General features: G+C 40.9%; 1 protein-coding gene across 6 annotated transcripts; it reads left to right on the plus strand.

Moving 5' to 3' along the window:
• The first annotated feature begins 343 nt into the window (after positions 1-343).
• On the plus strand, positions 344-16192 carry mindy4 (MINDY lysine 48 deubiquitinase 4). Of its 6 annotated transcripts, XR_006002497.2 has the most exons (20): positions 350-663; positions 1218-1337; positions 1442-1665; positions 1762-2047; positions 2338-2597; positions 2706-2761; positions 2877-2989; positions 3301-3417; positions 3740-3828; positions 4163-4264; positions 4544-4607; positions 5237-5302; positions 5459-5526; positions 5633-5696; positions 7351-7512; positions 7903-8080; positions 8332-8416; positions 9578-9644; positions 15153-15207; positions 15695-16192. XR_006002497.2 is itself a non-coding variant. In XM_041889759.2 (19 exons), exons 1-18 carry the CDS (start codon positions 592-594, stop codon positions 9624-9626), a joined length of 2175 nt encoding a protein of 724 aa, XP_041745693.1. In that variant the 5' UTR covers positions 351-591; the 3' UTR covers positions 9627-9644; positions 15695-16192. The 6 variants fall into 6 exon arrangements, 5 of the variants coding, with proteins under 5 accessions (XP_041745696.1, XP_041745693.1, XP_041745692.1 ...); XM_041889759.2 differs by lacking the exon at positions 15153-15207 and having other exon boundaries at positions 351-663; XM_041889758.2 differs by lacking the exons at positions 15153-15207; positions 15695-16192 and having other exon boundaries at positions 352-663; positions 9578-9887.
• The last annotated feature ends 598 nt before the right edge of the window (positions 16193-16790 follow it).

The following is a 16790-nucleotide window of genomic DNA, read 5'->3' on the forward strand; positions in this document are numbered from 1 at the left end:
AACGGGTCCGTGCACGCGATTCCAGATATCTTTACCTCTGAATAAACTGCCTTTATTATACCATATCCACCCTGTCCAAAGTCTCTACTTGGTCTCAGTTCTCCAGTAAACTTGTTTTATCAACAATCCTGACATGTTACATGTTAAGAAGGTGGACTTTGTTGCGTGTATTACTTTGGTTATCAACTGCACAGCGCAAACAGAGAGGAAATTTGAGAAAATAGGCATCATTGTGAGTGCGGTTTTTTGGGACTCAAACTTTTCTGCAGAGGCATTACTACAAGGAATCATGTCGATGAGTGCCCTGTCCTCACAGGCACCCGAGCCTGTGTAAGGATGTGATTTGAATGTGACTGAAGGAGTGGGATGGTTTGATTTATTTTTGTATTTTGTATTATCTCGGGTCAGTAGTCTGCCATAAAACATTGAAGAAGCAGGAGGCAGGCTCTCTTGGCCCAGCAACACGCATGCACCGTAACCATAGAAACAGACCATACTGTCAAAGATTTTCATTGTTCTATCTGTGATACTGTGCTGTATGTAGCCTGTAGCTAGCTAAATATTATTTTTTTGTGGGGGGATTTGTCATTCATGCTACAAATTATGGTTGTACGAGTTGAAGAAGTTGCTGCATCGCTTGTGCGGGAATTTCTCAGTCGGAAGGTAGGTGGAGAGCTGTGTACAGTTGGAATAAAATGCAAAAGCTAGCTCTGCTGGCTAGACTGGGTGTGTACTAGCTTCAGTAACGTTAGCTAGCTAACTTGAGCTAAAAACACCACCGTTCAATCTGTGAAAGGTAAAGATGTTCTTTCAGACAGAGCACATTAACACATATCTTTGACATTAACGTATCATTATTAGTAACAACTTGAAGTCAGTATCAAAGTATTGATATCATCTGATGTTTTGAGGATGTTTTAGCTTTAACGTTAGCTATACAGTTGGTGGTCCTCTGTAGCTCAGCTGGTAGAGCACGGCGCTTGTAACGCCAGGGTAGTGGGTTCGATCGCCGGGACCACCCATACACAAAAATGTATGCACGCATGACTGTAAGTCGCTTTGGATAAAAGCGTCTGCTAAATGGCATATTATTATTATTATTATTATAGGTAGCAAACGTTACATTTAGCTAGCTGGCTAACGTTAACTAGCTAACGTTAGCTAGCCTGATTGTGTTAAAGGCAAAGTCAATGTTTGTTTACCTGCACACATTACAGGGACTCAAGAGAACGATTGCTTGCATGGATGAAGAGCATCCCCGTACAGATGCCAGCATCAATAATAGATCCGACCTGCGACAAATTCTTCACCTGGAAGGTCTATATAAAAAAAACAAGGTAGCCTAATCAAAGAAGAGACAGATGAGTTTCAATGCATTGGAAGTAAAGTGCCACAGCTTTAATTTATTAACACACAGCTGCTTGTTATGTTTTCTTGATAGGCCCAAGACTGTCCCCTGAAATCAATGTTGGAGATCATTGTAAGACATCACATTGAAGGACATAAAGAGGACAGGACAGGCTTCAACAGTGATGTCATCCAGACCGTATCAACTACACAGAATTTGGTGACAAAGTCTCCAACAGTGACACCAACAGTGTATGACAACACCAGGGCAGAAGAGAACACTACTGGATTGATTTTCAACAAAACTGACATGTCAAGGTATTAATCATAATCAGAATAATCTAAATATGACTCATGTCAGGTTATTTTCAAGAGGCTTGTTTTGATGTGTATTGTGATTCATTTCTGTTCCAGGTCACTTGCAGAGGTTGTCTGTTCGTCTCATGGTACATTATCATCATTTGAAGCGTCAAATACTCCCCCTACAACCACCCAGAGAAGTATCTGGAGCCATAGCCTTTCCTCAGAGGGCCAGCAGGACAGACAGCCTGTACCCTCCTTCCTAGACAATGACAGCTCCGCTAAGAGGGAATCCTTTTCAGACAAAAACACGGTTGTCACCACAGAGAGTACTAATAAGAACAAAACAAGCCGCCTCAGACGTGGCATGATGGCAGGTCCTGTAGCTAGTTCCCCTCAGGTACAGGGTTTGACTCAATGAAACCTGTGTTGTATTCATTCGTACACACTGTAGTAAAACGCTTCTCAATGGAAAACGAAGTGTTTTTTATTGGACAAGCTCCGATCCCTGTTTCAGTCAGTTTTCTTTTGTTTGGTGCTTAATGAATACGACCCTGTATTGTTATGAGAGATATGTTATATTCATAATCATGGATACAGTATCTTCACTAAGCTGACTCTTGTGATACATACAGATGAACAGCTCACTTTGTTCCCTCATTTGGTGATGTGAATTGTGTTCTGTCTAAGGAATCAAATAAAAAACGTCAGACTCGACGGTTGGGAGGCCCTAATCCTCTCCTGGCAAATGATGAAAACAACAAAAACATCAGAGATGGGTCTCTGTTGACTACTGTCCAGTCACAGAGAATGGTTACAGGGTTGACAGAGCTCTCCACTGCTGACCCCATGAGAGAAAGCCAACAGCCACGCAGCACACTGGGGAAAGGATTTGATGAAGATGGCTTTGGGTTTGAGAGAGTAGGTCAAGACAAGCACAAGACCAGCAAGTAAGTAACTTTGAGTTTCCTTCAACCATTTTACTGACTAGGGAATTTCAGATTTCTTACTGTAACCTATTTAATATATATTTATTTTATTTATGTATATTATTTTAGAACAAAATCAATGACCAATCAAAATGTTGATCTGCACATGTCGGAGATGATTTTGGGTAATTATTACATTTTATCAAGCTGAATGCAACATTCACTCAATGTCTATAAGTGTTATCATGATGACGCCTCTGTTGCAGTATTGGATGACATGGACCATGTATTTTGTTGCAGATGATATTGATGATGATGAGGAGTTGCGTGATCTCTCAAGAGTGTCCTGCCACTCCTCCAGTTTGCCTCAAACCACTTCTGATAGTCAACCCATGAACCAGCATACTGCCATTGTAGGTCTTTAGATCACGTGTCAAACTCATTCCAAGGCGGGCCGAGTGTCTGCAGGTTTTCGCTCCACCCTTGTACTTGTTTGATGAATTAAGGTCGCTAATTAGTTAGGAACTCCCCTCACCTGGTTGTCTAGGTCTTAATTAAAAGGAAAAAACAAACACCAGCAGACATTAGGCCCTCCGTGGAATGAAAAGTAGTGCACTATATAGGGAAAAGGGTGCCATTTGGGACTCAAACGTAATTACTGGAGCTCAGATATTTGGTCTGGTTTGAGTTTAAATGCTGTGATGTCTGTCTGTGTTTTTACCAGGCCCTGAAAGAGCTCATCCTTGGCTCCAGCACCAGTTGTTTCAGTGCAGAGTGGAGGAGTCAGAGTTTCACTTTCTCCGATACACCTGATCTGAGATATGGGCTTGTTCAGAAGAAGGTAGGACCAATACACCAGATCTGAGATATGGGCTTGTTCTGAAGAAGGAAGGACTGGATCACCTTTGTAATGCTATTGGTGTACCAGTCTGCAGAGAGTAAAACATCAATCACACAGGAGCTGAGTCCTAAATGGCCCATAGGGCCCTGATCAAAAGTAGTGCACTATGTAGGGAATAGGGTGCCATTTGGGATGCATTTAGGCTCTAGAATTCCATCCCTTGGAACGAATAATTAAAATCATGATAATATTGGTTATCTTGGTGGTTATGTTCATGTGTGTGGTCATGTAGTTTAGCAATGTCACTGTATTGGCTTTCCAGGGTGGTCCCTGTGGAGTTCTGGCTTCAGTCCAGGCTTGTATTCTGCAGAAACTTCTATTTGAGGAGACCGGCAGCGATGCAGGGCACCAGTAAGCACAGCATTCATTCATATTTCTCTGTCAGATTGCCCACTTGTACTAGGGTGTCTCCCAAATTGCATCCTATTCCATATTTAGTGCACTACTTTGGGCCAGGGCCCAAATGGCTCTGGTCAAAAGTAGTTCACTATATTGGGAATAGGGTGCCATTTGGGACGCAATCCTTATTATGAGAAATTAAATGTTCTTCACAAACCATTTATTCACATCAATGAGTGCTTTCTTGATTTACATCAGTGAGTATTAAGTCAAGGAACATTCTGTAAGTTACAGTATTTAATTCCGGCTTGACTTCCTTTGACTTCACATGGCATTTTGTCACCAGGAGATTAAGACCCTCCGGTGCTGTGAGAACAAAGTGCCTCACGTTGGCCACTGCTGAGATCCTGTGGAGGGCTGGGGAGGGGAAAAAAGCCACCATCGCCATGTAAGTTATAAACACTCTCTGCTCCTTGGTGGGATCTAGCCAGCACAATCAAAACTACTTTTTTAGAGAATGTCAACATGAAAATACAGGGTCGTATTCACTAGGCAGAAAACGGACTGAAACAAGGAGGGACTACCCGAACATGACCAATAAGAAATGCTTGTTTTCCGTTGCAAAACGTTTTGCTACGGTGTGCACTAATGAATACGACCCTTGTTTTAAAAGGTGTAAGCCAAGGTTCTTTATATAAACCTTTCTGTTACCAATGTTGTCTTGCAGAACATCAGGAAGAAACCATTTCACCCTTACAGGACACCGTAGATCTGAAGGAGTACTAGAAAAGGTGCAGTAATGTTAGGGATAGCCTCTACCATCTTGTCATCTATTTTGTATTTTATTTTATTTTAGCAGTTAAGTTGACTGAGAACACATTCTCATTTACAGCAAAGACCTGGGGAATAGTTACAGGGGAGAGGAGGGGGGATGAATGAGCCATTTGGAAGCTGGGGATGATTAGGTGGCCATAATGGTATGAGGGGCCAGATTGGGCAATAAGTGCCATGGGAAATTTAGTGACCACAGAGAGTCAGGACACCCGTTTAACATCCCATCCAAAAGACGGCACCCTACACAGGGCAATGTCCCCAATCACAGCCCTGTGGCATTGGGATATTTTATTTTAGACCAGAGGAAAGAGCGCCTCCTACTGGCCCTCCAACACCACTTCCAGCAGCATCTGGTCACCCATCCAGGGACGACCAGGACCAACCCTGCTTAGCTTCAGCCATGTACTGTATGTAGACAGTGTGTTTTCATAGGAGGAATCATAAAAAATGTACTCTAATCCAATTACATTATTATTGTTCCCAGATGTCTATATAATCTATCAGTTATGATCTAGGTTTGAGGATGAGGTTCTGATATTTATGATCCAATTTTGGACAAACGTATTTCCCAAAACTCTTGTTGTAGATCACATGTATTCATGTAGATAATCTAAAGGACCTTCAGTTGCTTGTGGAACAGCACATTCAACAGGTGAGATGACTCTATATTAATTAAATGGTCAATATCTTTATGTGCCCATGTCAAATGCCAAAGCATGCACTCTTGTCTACTTTGAGGGTTTACGGTTAGATTTCTTTCCGTTAGATTTTTTCACACTTGACTGACTGGTGATTTCATTCTTTGTAGTTTGAGTCAGGAGCCTTGGGGTGTATATTGCTCACCATCTCTGCTATTCTCTCCAGATCTATTGACCGGTACGGCTGTAGTGTACATTCAACACATATGAACAGACAGAAAATGCATGCATACCATATAAAGTAGATGTTGTCTTATTGTGATCCTGTTCCCCCTTTTCCTCAGGGTTAGAGAGGATATGGATGTCCCCACCACCACACTCATCGGAGCCCATGGCTACTGCACACAGGTGGGTGAATGTGTCAAATGGCACCATATCCCCTAAATAGAGCACTACTTTTTTTACCAGGGCTCTGGTCAAAAGTAGTGCACTATGTAGGGAATAGGGTACTATTTAGGATGCACACTACGTAGGCCACGAAAAAACATAGCACTGTGCCAAGTAGAAATCAACATGTTTTCTCCAATTCTGTTGAAAGACACTCTTCAAATTCACCAATAGCTCTGTTGTTTGATTAAGCTTGGACAATGTTGTTTTGCTCATGGGGAATAATATTAGTAATGGGGAAAAAATCGATACAGTAGAGTATCGTGATATTATTTTTGCTGATTTTATATTGATACTGTTACTCAAAGTATCAATTAGTAATACATTTTTTTTTAAAGGTTAACGTTAGCTAGCGATAGTCGGCTGTACCTGCGCCAAAACTCTGGTATTTCTCATCCTAAAGTTTGTTCTCCATCTTCTTTAAAAAAAAAATAATGGTGAGCCAACATGAACACTTTTATCTCCAAAACGTGTTTTCTTATGGCTCCCAGCAGACCTATAGTGAGCAATATGTTTGGAACATCAAATCGCACTAAAATTGCAGCATCGAATCGCAATACATATAGAATCGTGATAGATATAGAATCGTGATAGATATAGAATCGCAATACATATCGTATCGGCGCCTAAGTATTGTGATAATATTGTATGGTGAGGTCCCTGGCAATTCCCAGCCCTAAATAATATACACTACATGACCAAACGTATGTGGACACCTGCTATTCGAACATCTCATTCCAAAATCATGGGCATTAATATGGATTTGGTCCCACACTTTGCTCCCATATACAGCCTCCACTCTTCTGGGAAGGCTTTCCACTAGATGTTGGAACATTGCTGCAGGGACTTGATTCCATTCAGCCACAAGAGCATTAGTGAGGTCGGGCACTGATGTTGGGCGATTAGGCCTGGCTCGCAGTCAGCGTTCCAATTCATCCCAAAGGTGTTCGATGGGGTTGAGGTCAGGGCTCTGTGCAGGCTAGTCAAGTTCTTCCACACTGATCTGGACAAACCATTGCTGTATGGACCTCGCTTTGTGCACGGGGACATTGTCATGCTGAAACAGGTAAGGACCTTCTCCAAACTGTTGCCACAAAGTTGGAAGCACAGAATCGTCTAGAATGTCTTTGTATGCTGTAGCATTAAGATTTCCCTTCTCTGGAACTAAGGGGCCGTTTCATTTTACATTTACATTTTAGTCATTTAGCAGACGCTCTTATCCAGAGCGACTTACAGTTAAGTGAGTGCATACATTTTTCATAATGGCCCCCCGTTTCGACTTCATAATAACAGCACTTACAATTGACCGGGGCAGCTCTAGCAGGGCAGAAATTTGACGAACTGACTTGTTGGAAAGGTGGCATCCTATGACGGTGCCATATTGAAAGTCACTGAGCTCTTCAGTAAGGTCATTCTACTGCCAATGTTTGTCTATGGAGATTGCATGGCTGTGTGCTCGATTTATACACCTGTCAGCAATGGGTATGGCTGAAATAACCGAATCCACTCATTTGAAGGGGCGTCCACATACTTTTGTATATATAGTTTATTGCGTTGTATGTTTACTGTATTAATTTAAACGTAATCCACCGTGACGTTTATTATTATTCCATAGGAGCTGGTGAATTTATTGCTGTGTGGACAGGCTGTGTCCAATGTCTTCAACAACAACATGGAGCTGGATTCAGGCAATGGAAACCTGACCCTTCTCAAGGGAATAAGAGGTCGCAGTGACATTGGACTGCTGTCCTTATTTGAACATTATAATATATGCAAGGTAAAAACCCATGACTTACATGACACATCAAATGTGTCCCAAATGGAACCATATTCCATTTATTGTGCACTACTTGGGCCCTGTTTAAAAGTAGAGCACTATAAAGGGAGTTAGTTGGTTGCCATTTGGGACTCGCACATCTGTTAAAACAGCCAAAAGTATTACAGATTGTGCCTTTTAATCAATCTTTCTGCACTGTTTTAGAACCGGGAGTAACTAGTTAGCTAGCAACATGTGCAGCACAGAGAAACACTAACAAATAAATAGTTACCATGCAGATTTTAGTCAACTCTTTTTGACTCAATCAATGTCTACACTTCTCAACCAAGACACTCCATTTCCAGATACCTTTGTTTCTAATGATCGTGTATGGTTTGATACATTTTGAAGGTTGGTTCCAACCTGAAGACTCCCAAGTTCCCTATCTGGGTGGTGTGCAGCGAGAGCCATTTCAGCGTGCTCTTTGGCGTGCAGGAGCTGCTGACGGACCAGTGTGTGCTCGGGGAGTTTGACTTGTACTACTACGACGGCCTAGCCAATCAGCAGGAGGAAATCTGCCTAACTGTCTGTACGTATGGAACACATGACGATGACGATGATCTGGGTTGGTTTGATTTGCTAGAGAACTAGACAGATTCATCCCTTTTTTATGGAGCTATTTGGGTAACTGTTATTGATGTGAAATTATCAGGCCCTATTCATTCTTCATCTCACGTATCACTCGTATGTATTTCTTCAGTTGAGAAATGAATGACTTACAATGCTAATATCAAGTTAATGTTCCTCATGAAGAGTTCGTATTCTTGTATTTATGTGCAGCTGTAGGTACCTCAGGAATATCTGCTGGCTGCCAAGATATCCACACTGATCTCATTCCTCCTCTTGAACACTGTATACGGACCAAGTAAGTCAGTTCATTTTTCTTGTTCAAAAATGCATTAAAACCACCTAGAGGCTAATAATCGAAGTAACATAATAGAAAAATCCCCATCAAAATCCATCAGTTTAAGCTGGTGATTTGTCTGAAGGTAACCAGTACCAGAAAAAATATGTAATGGAAGTATGGAGCTTATGTAAACCAAATATGAATATATATTTCCTGATCTTTCTTATGTCTCCTAGATACAGGACAGACACTTATTTTTTGACTGTCTTTTTTGCCATTTATGAATGTGTTATTCAATGCGTTTCTATGGGCTACAGTAGTAAACGCCAAATTCAATATTTGATCAGATAATATTTTTATATATTTATTGTTTTATACCTAAAGGGGTCCTAAAATTCCAAATAAAATAGCTAAATGATCCATGGTATGACCATCTTAAAACAATTCCATATAATAGCTTGATTTTAATTGCACTAGGATTAGATTTTTATGTACTTTTAATGTAAAGTGTCCTAGGGTGTCTTGAAATGCACCTGCCAAATAAAACTGTTATCATTGTAGGATTTACACTGAGTATACCAAACATTAGGAACACCTTCCTAATATTGAGTTGCACCTCATGTTGACTCCAATGCTTCCCACATTTGTGTCAAGTTGGCTGGATGTCCTTTGGGTGGTGGACCATTCTTGATACACACGGTAAACTGTTGAGTGTGAAAAACCCAGCAGTGTTGCAGTTCTTGACACAAACAGGTGCGCCTGACACCTACTTCCAAACCCCGTTCAAAGGCACTTCAATCTTTTGTCTTGCCCATTCAACTTCTGAATCCATGTCTCAAGGCCTAAAAATCCTTCTTTAACCTGTCTCCTCCCCTTCATCTACACTGATTTGAAGTGGATTTAACAAGTGACATCAATAAGGGATCATAGCTTTCACCTGGATTCACCTGGTTAGTCTGTCATGGTCAGTCTGCCATCCACTCAGTGTATAATGCTGCCTATTGATATTGCAAGTGATACTTTGAACAACATTTGTAGTACAATGTTTTTATGGTACATGTACATTTTTGTCATTTAGCAGACAGTCTTATCCAGAGCGACTTACAATTATATCAACATTTTGCATGCATTTAGCATAGTCCATTCTTTGACTAAGTTTATTGTGTTTTGTTTTCCTAGATGGAAAGATGCCATTGTCAATTGGAATGACACCGAGCCCATCCTTTGACTGGCTAGTGGACAGAAGGTGACGACTGTAGATGAGACTGGGCCTACCCCATGGCTGGAGACGCAAAATATACCGCTTTGTTATTGCAAAATATGCCATTTAGCAAACACTTTTAGCCAAAGCGACTTAGTCATGCATGCATGCATACATACATACATTAGAGATTAAATAGATTTACTTACAGTAGTGGTGTGTGGGTAAAATCACTGGGGAAGCCAAGCCCCCCCCAAAAATCCATATTACAATCTACTGTATGTGTTGTGATAATTGCGTTGTTTGTTCTATAACCTGTTAGTTCACATGCCTTACGACCGTGATATATAGGCCTAAGGCTGAGACAATAAGAAGACAGTGGCAGAATAAATTCAACCACACCTTTGTTTCATCACAAAACCGGAGAGCAACCTCTGTCCGGTGAAGTCCACAAAGCATATTGCATGTAACAAACAGTTACATGACCTACAGCATGGTCAAGCAAGTTAATGTTTCTGACATTTTCAGACTACTAAACAACTATTGATTTAAAACCACAGAGAGTTACCGCAAGACCCCAAAAAACAGGGGCTGCCTCCACTATTCCAGCACCATTTCAACTTCAACATTTCAACATCATCAAATCACCTATGCTTAGTCTAATACAGTGACAACTAAAAGATACCAAAAACAATTTAGTCCAATCAATGTAAGCTAAATATGATGTGGCTGTCCATGGTTCGGATTTGTCTGTGTGTGTGTGTGTGTGTGTGTGTGTGTTCGTGCAAGTAGAAAAGACATGTTGACTTACAATACTTGTAGAGAAACGCCAATGCCATCCTCCTCTCTTTCATGTTGACGAAACAGTCTATGACTTTGTCATACAGAACACGTTTTTATTTTTAGTTGTCCTAGGCTACCTGGCTAAAATGCTTGCTAGCTAGCCTAACTTCCTTTCATAGGCAACAATGCGCCAGGTCAGCTAATTAACATTAGTCTACATCTAGCTACATATTGAACTTCCATCCTCTCAGGCCAGGGGCACAATGTATGAATCTATGGTTGGATCATAGTCGCCGTTATAATCATTGGCCAGTACGGAGAATTAAAGCTGTAATATGTAACTTTTTGGGCAACCCCACCAAATTCATAACAGAAAGTACAAGGACATAACAGAAAGTAAAAGACGCAAAAACAAAACTTAAGAATGGGAAGCATAGAAATAGTGCACATAGAACAGATCTACTCCTTCTTAGACTTGTTTTCAAGTCGAATTATAGATCTATAACCCACATTTCCATGTAAATTTGGTCGGGTCGCCCAAAAAGTTACATATTGGCATTTTTAATGTTTTGCACACTCAGTGTATTTGTATTGTATAAAACAGGGCTCTTACAACCCTGTTCCTGGAGAGCTACCGTCCGGTCGAGTTTCGCTCCAACCCTAATCTACCACACCTGATTCTAATAATTAGCTGGTTGATATGCTGAATCGGGTTAGCGAAAACCTCCAGGAGGGTAGCTCTCCAGGAACAGGGTTCGTAGACCCCTGGTACTTTAGTACTTATATACTATACTTTAGTATATTATTTGTATAAATATTATTGTATTTTATCAACAACCAAACGTATTGACACGCTCATGGAGGCCGTTTGTCCATGTAATTTACATTTTAGTCATTTAGCAGATGCTCTAATCAAGAGTGACTTACAGGAGCAATTAGGGTTAAGTGCCTTGCTCAAGGGCACATTGACAGGTTTTTCACCTAGTCAGCTCTTAACCACTAGGTTATCTGCTGCCCCAGGTAGCCTAATTGTTTTTGAATGTCTGAAGATGTTCATGTTATAAGTGGTGCAGGAAGTGTTGATTCATAGGCCTTAAACAAGTCTTTACCTCATCGTTTCTTACATGGATAAGCCCAAGATAAAGAGGTGTGCCTGGGATTTGACGTAGCCTATGACATGCAGCTTTCATGACCATCAGTCTTAAATGTAGAGTCAGCGGTTGTTTCCGCAACAGCTAAGAGCATCTTGCATCTCGCTCAAAACAATATTGTCTGTGCGGCTTGTGGCAAAGTCATTTAGCTGACTCTACCTTGGCAAAGTCATTTAGCTGACTCTACCTTGGCAAAGTCATTTAGCTGACTCTACCTTGGCAAAGTCATTTAGCTGACTCTACCTTGGCAAAGTCATTTAGCTGACTCTACCTTGGCAAAGTCATTTAGCTGACTCTACCTTGGCAAAGTCATTTAGCTGACTCTACCTTGGCAAAGTCATTTAGCTGACTCTACCTTGGCAAAGTCATTTAGCTGACTCTACCTTGGCAAAGTCATTTAGCTGACTCCACCTTGGCAAAGTCATTTAGCTGACTCTACCTTGGCAAAGTCATTTAGCTGACTCTACCTTGGCAAAGTCATTTAGCTGACTCTACCTTGGCAAAGTCATTTAGCTGACTCTACCTTGGCAAAGTCATTTAGCTGACTCTACCTTGGCAAAGTCATTTAGCTGACTCTACCTTGGCAAAGTCATTTAGCTGACTCTACCTTGGCAAAGTCATTTAGCTGACTCTACCTTGGCAAAGTCATTTAGCTGACTCTACCTTGGCAAAGTCATTTAGCTGACTCCACCTTGGCAAAGTCATTTAGCTGACTCCACCTTGGCAAAGTCATTTAGCTGACTCTACCTTGGCAAAGTCATTTAGCCGACTCTACCTTGGGAAAGTCATTTAGCTGACTCTACCTTTTAATGTATTACATTATCCATAAGGTATTATTATATTTCTAACATGATTCTATTACATGACTTAGACTACATATCTAACCCTTTCATGGTATTTGTGAAATGGACGTGTGTATTTTTGACTGTAAAACATTTGACTGTAAATGTTTTATATGAATGGTCAGTTGTAAAATAATTTTGTTTTATTAATTTTAAAAGTTGTGGATCACCTGTATCTTGCCTTTTGTCTTCTGTAAATGACTGCACTTGGACACATGCACTGCCTTGATTGTCCTGTTGCTGCCACTGTTGAGTTCTAGATGGATCATGAATGCATTTAACATTGCTCATTTTTGGTTCCAGTGACAGGAGAGAAGATATATGAAATGTTAATGGTTGTCAAATCAAAATCAAATCAAATGTTATTTGTCGCATACACATATTTAGCAGATGTTATTGCAGGTGTAGTGAAATGCTTGTGTTTCAAGCTCCAACAGTGCAGTAATATCTAACAATACACACATCTAAAAAAAATTAACAAAAAAATTGAATTTAGAAATATTAGGATGAGCAATGTCGGAGTCTGGAGTATAAATATATACATATACATGATGGTATGTATAGACATTATGGATGTTTTTATGAAGTTGATTTATTTTCCCAGAATATTCACAAGTTTTTTTTAACGAAGTTAGTCACAAGTCAGCGGATTAACACCTGTAATGTATCTATGTCAAGAATAGGAGCAAATAGTGGCACTACAAAGAAATACAACAACATTTATGAAGGTTGTATTTCATGCTCCATTTCACAAAGGTGGAGCCCGGTTTTATTTCCGATCTGATTGTGGAAGCTGTGATTTTATTTCCAATCAATCAGTTTATCACTGGCCATCTGATGCTATGTATTTTAAGCTTGAGTGATTGTAGAAACATCTCCACCCATTCATGATAACGTTACATACTATTTGAGCCTCTAGCCGGGGCCAAACATTTTATTCCATTGTTTTGGCTAGAGTCGGTTTATCCTCAGCTTAGGGTCATAGCCATATGATAAAAGACGTGTTATTGAATTGCAAATGTTGATACTTTCTCCTTCGCCTACATGGTTGCTTTTTCCAAATCCCTTCAAATGCATTTTCACACAGTAAATTAGCATTTATTTGGGTAGCACTTTATAATAACTCCACATAATAAAGCATTTATAATGCATTAGTAAATAGTTTATTCATCATTTATTAATCATTACTCCATTCATGAAATGTTGAATATAGGTCCTTATAAACCATTTACTAATCATTAGTTAAGTCTTTTGCGTGGCGTCATAAATGTTTTGAGTGACCAGTGTAATTTCTCACAAAAAGATGGACATGCCATTGGTAGACATTCCAGCAGTACCTGATACTCCTTAAGGTCTCAAAATGGCCTCTAGAACATATCAAATGGTTAAAGAATAAGCACACACCACACGATGTTAAAGGAAATACACAATGCATTCGGAAAGTATTCAGAGCCCTTCATTTTTCCCACGTTTTGTTACGTTACAGCCTTATTCTAAAATGGATTAAATAAATACAAAAGTCCTCATCAATCTAGACACAATACCCCATAATGCCAAAGCAAAAACAGTTTTTTTGAAGTTTTTGCAAATTTATAAAAAAATACCTTATTTACATAAGTATTCAGACCCTTTGCTATGAGGCTCGAAATTGAGCTCAGGTGCATCCCTTTTCCATTGATCATCCTTGAGATGTTTCTACAACATGAGTCCACCGGTGGTAAATTCAATTGATTGGACATGATTTGGAAAGGCACACACCTGTCTATATAAGGTCCCACAGTTGACAGTGCATGTCAGAGCAAAATCCAAGCCATGATGTCGAAGGAATTGTCTGTATAGCTCCGAGACAGGATTGTGTCGAGGCACAGATCTGGGGAAGGGTACCAAAACATTTCTGTGGCATTGAAGGTCCCCAAGAACACAGTGGCCTCCATCATTCTTAAATGGAAGAGCTGGCTGCCCGGCCAAAGTGAGCAGTCGGGGGAGAAGGGCCTTGGTCAGGGAGGTGACCAAGAACCCGATGGTCACTCTGACAGAGCTCCAGAGTTCTCTGTGGAGATGGGAGACCCTTCCAGAAGGACAACCATCTCTGCAGCACTCCACCAATCTTGCCTTTATGGTTGGGTGGCCAGACGGAAGCCACTCCTCAGTAAAAGGCACATGACAGCCCGCTTGGAGTTTGCTAAAAGGCATCTAAAGACTCTCAGACCATGAGAAACAAGATTCTCTGGTCTGATGAAACCAAGATTGAACTCTCTGGCCTGAATGCCAAGCGTCACGTCTGGAGGAAACCAGGCACCGAAGAATCTGTCATGACAGGATGTAATGCATAGGATAACTAGCAGCAGTAGTTTCGGTGTTTGGGTTTTTGTCCCTGATTATTTGGATGTACCAAGATTGGGCGAAGGCAGTGCTTCGACTGCTTCGTGGTGTGGTGAAATTAGAGGAAGGGGGGTGGTGACTTCGCAAACCGGAACTCCCAATTTCTAACATGTATGGACCTTGAATTTAATCATGCAGCTGACCAAATGACGCAAGATTTTAGTCCTCGGTTAGCGAGATTAGACTGCTCTAAGGAGTGACTGCAATCCACACTTTGGTTTTGGTAGAAAAGTCACTGACAATAAACTCTTATGTGAGCATTTTTGGACTCAGCATAGTGTGAGTCTGAAGTTGCACATCACATTATTACAACTGTCTTTTGGAATAAAATGTTCAATATATTTTCTTTAACATCCTCTGTGTGTGCTTATTGTTTAACCATTGATATGTTCTAGGGGCCATTTTGAGACCTGAAGGAGCATCAGGTTCTGCTGGAATCTCCATCTTTTTGTGAGGAATTACACTGGTCACTTAAAACATTTATGAAGTATAAATAGCACAAATACTGAACTAATGATTAGTAAATGGTTTATAAGGACCTACATTAAATATCTCCTGAATGATCTTATGAATCATTATTAAATACTTTAAAGTTGTTTAAATGTGTGAATATCTAGACTACTAACGTTTACAAATGTGGGAGTAATGATTAATAAATGATGAATAAACTATTTACTAATCCATTATAAATGCTTTATTATGTGGAGTTATTATAAAGTGCTACCTTTTATTTGTTGTAATGCAGTTATTGGTCACTAAGCAGTCAAATGTATATAGTAATTTATCTTCAAATGTATCCATTTCTCTTCTTTAAATAACATACTTTTTTATTGTGTGACATCATCATCATCCATTGCACATCTTTTAGGGCTCAAAATGGCTACAGCTCAAAAATGCCTTGTTAATATGTTGTTCTCTATTATGACATGTCCCACAGCATCATCGACGAGACATTAGAACACGCTGAACACAGTGCTGTGGTGTGATGAAGGCAGGGAGGTGGTGGCAAGAAGGAGGCCTTTGCCAACACCTCAAGCAACAGGAATCAAAGATACTGCAACTGGCACCGAGACAGAGCGGCGTCGCCTTCATTTACTGTGAAACTCACTTGGAGGTTCCATCATGCTGCAGCATCCCCGGGGTCTTGTCCATTAAGAACCCAGCAGACCATTGTTTTATCAGAGCAGCCATTTTGAGTGGAAGGGTCAAAACCGGTCCAAAACACTCTTGACAATGGAATTGGGTGGAACAGGAAGGAATTTCTTTGTCAGTCAAAGTCTCTAATCTTAGCGTTCTAAAATAATTATTAGGTGGGGGTACAAGTTTGAATTGTGTTTTTTACATATCCCACTTCCCCTGAGACAACCTCGGAGAGTGGGGTCAGAGGGCTCCAAGCAAGATGTCACCTTGTGGGGCATCAATGATCATGAGGAAGGTGAGGGATCAGCCCAGAACTACATGGCACGACCTGGTCAATGACCTAAAGAGAGCTGGGACCACAGTCTCAAAGAAAACCATTAGTAACACACTACGCCGTCATGGATTAAAATCCTGCATTGTCCCCCTGCTCAAGCCAGCACATGTCCAGGCCCGTCTGAAGTTTGCCATCCCAACCGTGAAGCATGGAGGTGGAAACATCATTCTTTGGGGATGCTTTTCTGCAAAGGGGACAGGACGACTGCACCGTATTGACGGGAGGATGGATGGGGCCATGTATCGCGAGAACTTGGCCAACAACCTCCTTCCCTCAGTAAGAGCATTGAAGATGGGTCGTGGCTGGGTCTTCCAGCATGACAACGACCGAAACACACAGCCAGGGCAACTAAGGAGTGGCTCCGTAAGAAGCATCTCAAGGTCCTGGAGTGGCCTAGCCAGTCTCCAGACCTGAACCCAATGGAAAATCTTTGGAGGGAGCTGAAAGTCTGTATTGCCCAGCGACAGCCCCGAAACCTGAAGGATGGTCTGTATGGAGGAGTGGGCCAAAATCCCTGCTGCAGTGTGTGCAAACCTGGTCAAGACCTACAGGAAACGTA

This window comes from Coregonus clupeaformis, chromosome 11 (assembly GCF_020615455.1).
Source record: "Coregonus clupeaformis isolate EN_2021a chromosome 11, ASM2061545v1, whole genome shotgun sequence".
Lineage (NCBI taxonomy): Eukaryota > Metazoa > Chordata > Actinopteri > Salmoniformes > Salmonidae > Coregonus > Coregonus clupeaformis.

Coding starts and splice junctions, on each gene's coding strand:
- mindy4 (XM_041889759.2), top strand. CDS start 592: ATGCTACAAATTATGGTTGTACGAGTTGAAGAAGTTGCTGCATCGCTT. Junction 5,697..7,350: donor CCCATGGCTACTGCACACAG/GTGGGTGAATGT, acceptor ATTATTCCATAG/GAGCTGGTGAATTTATTGCT. Junction 7,513..7,902: donor AACATTATAATATATGCAAG/GTAAAAACCCAT, acceptor TACATTTTGAAG/GTTGGTTCCAACCTGAAGAC.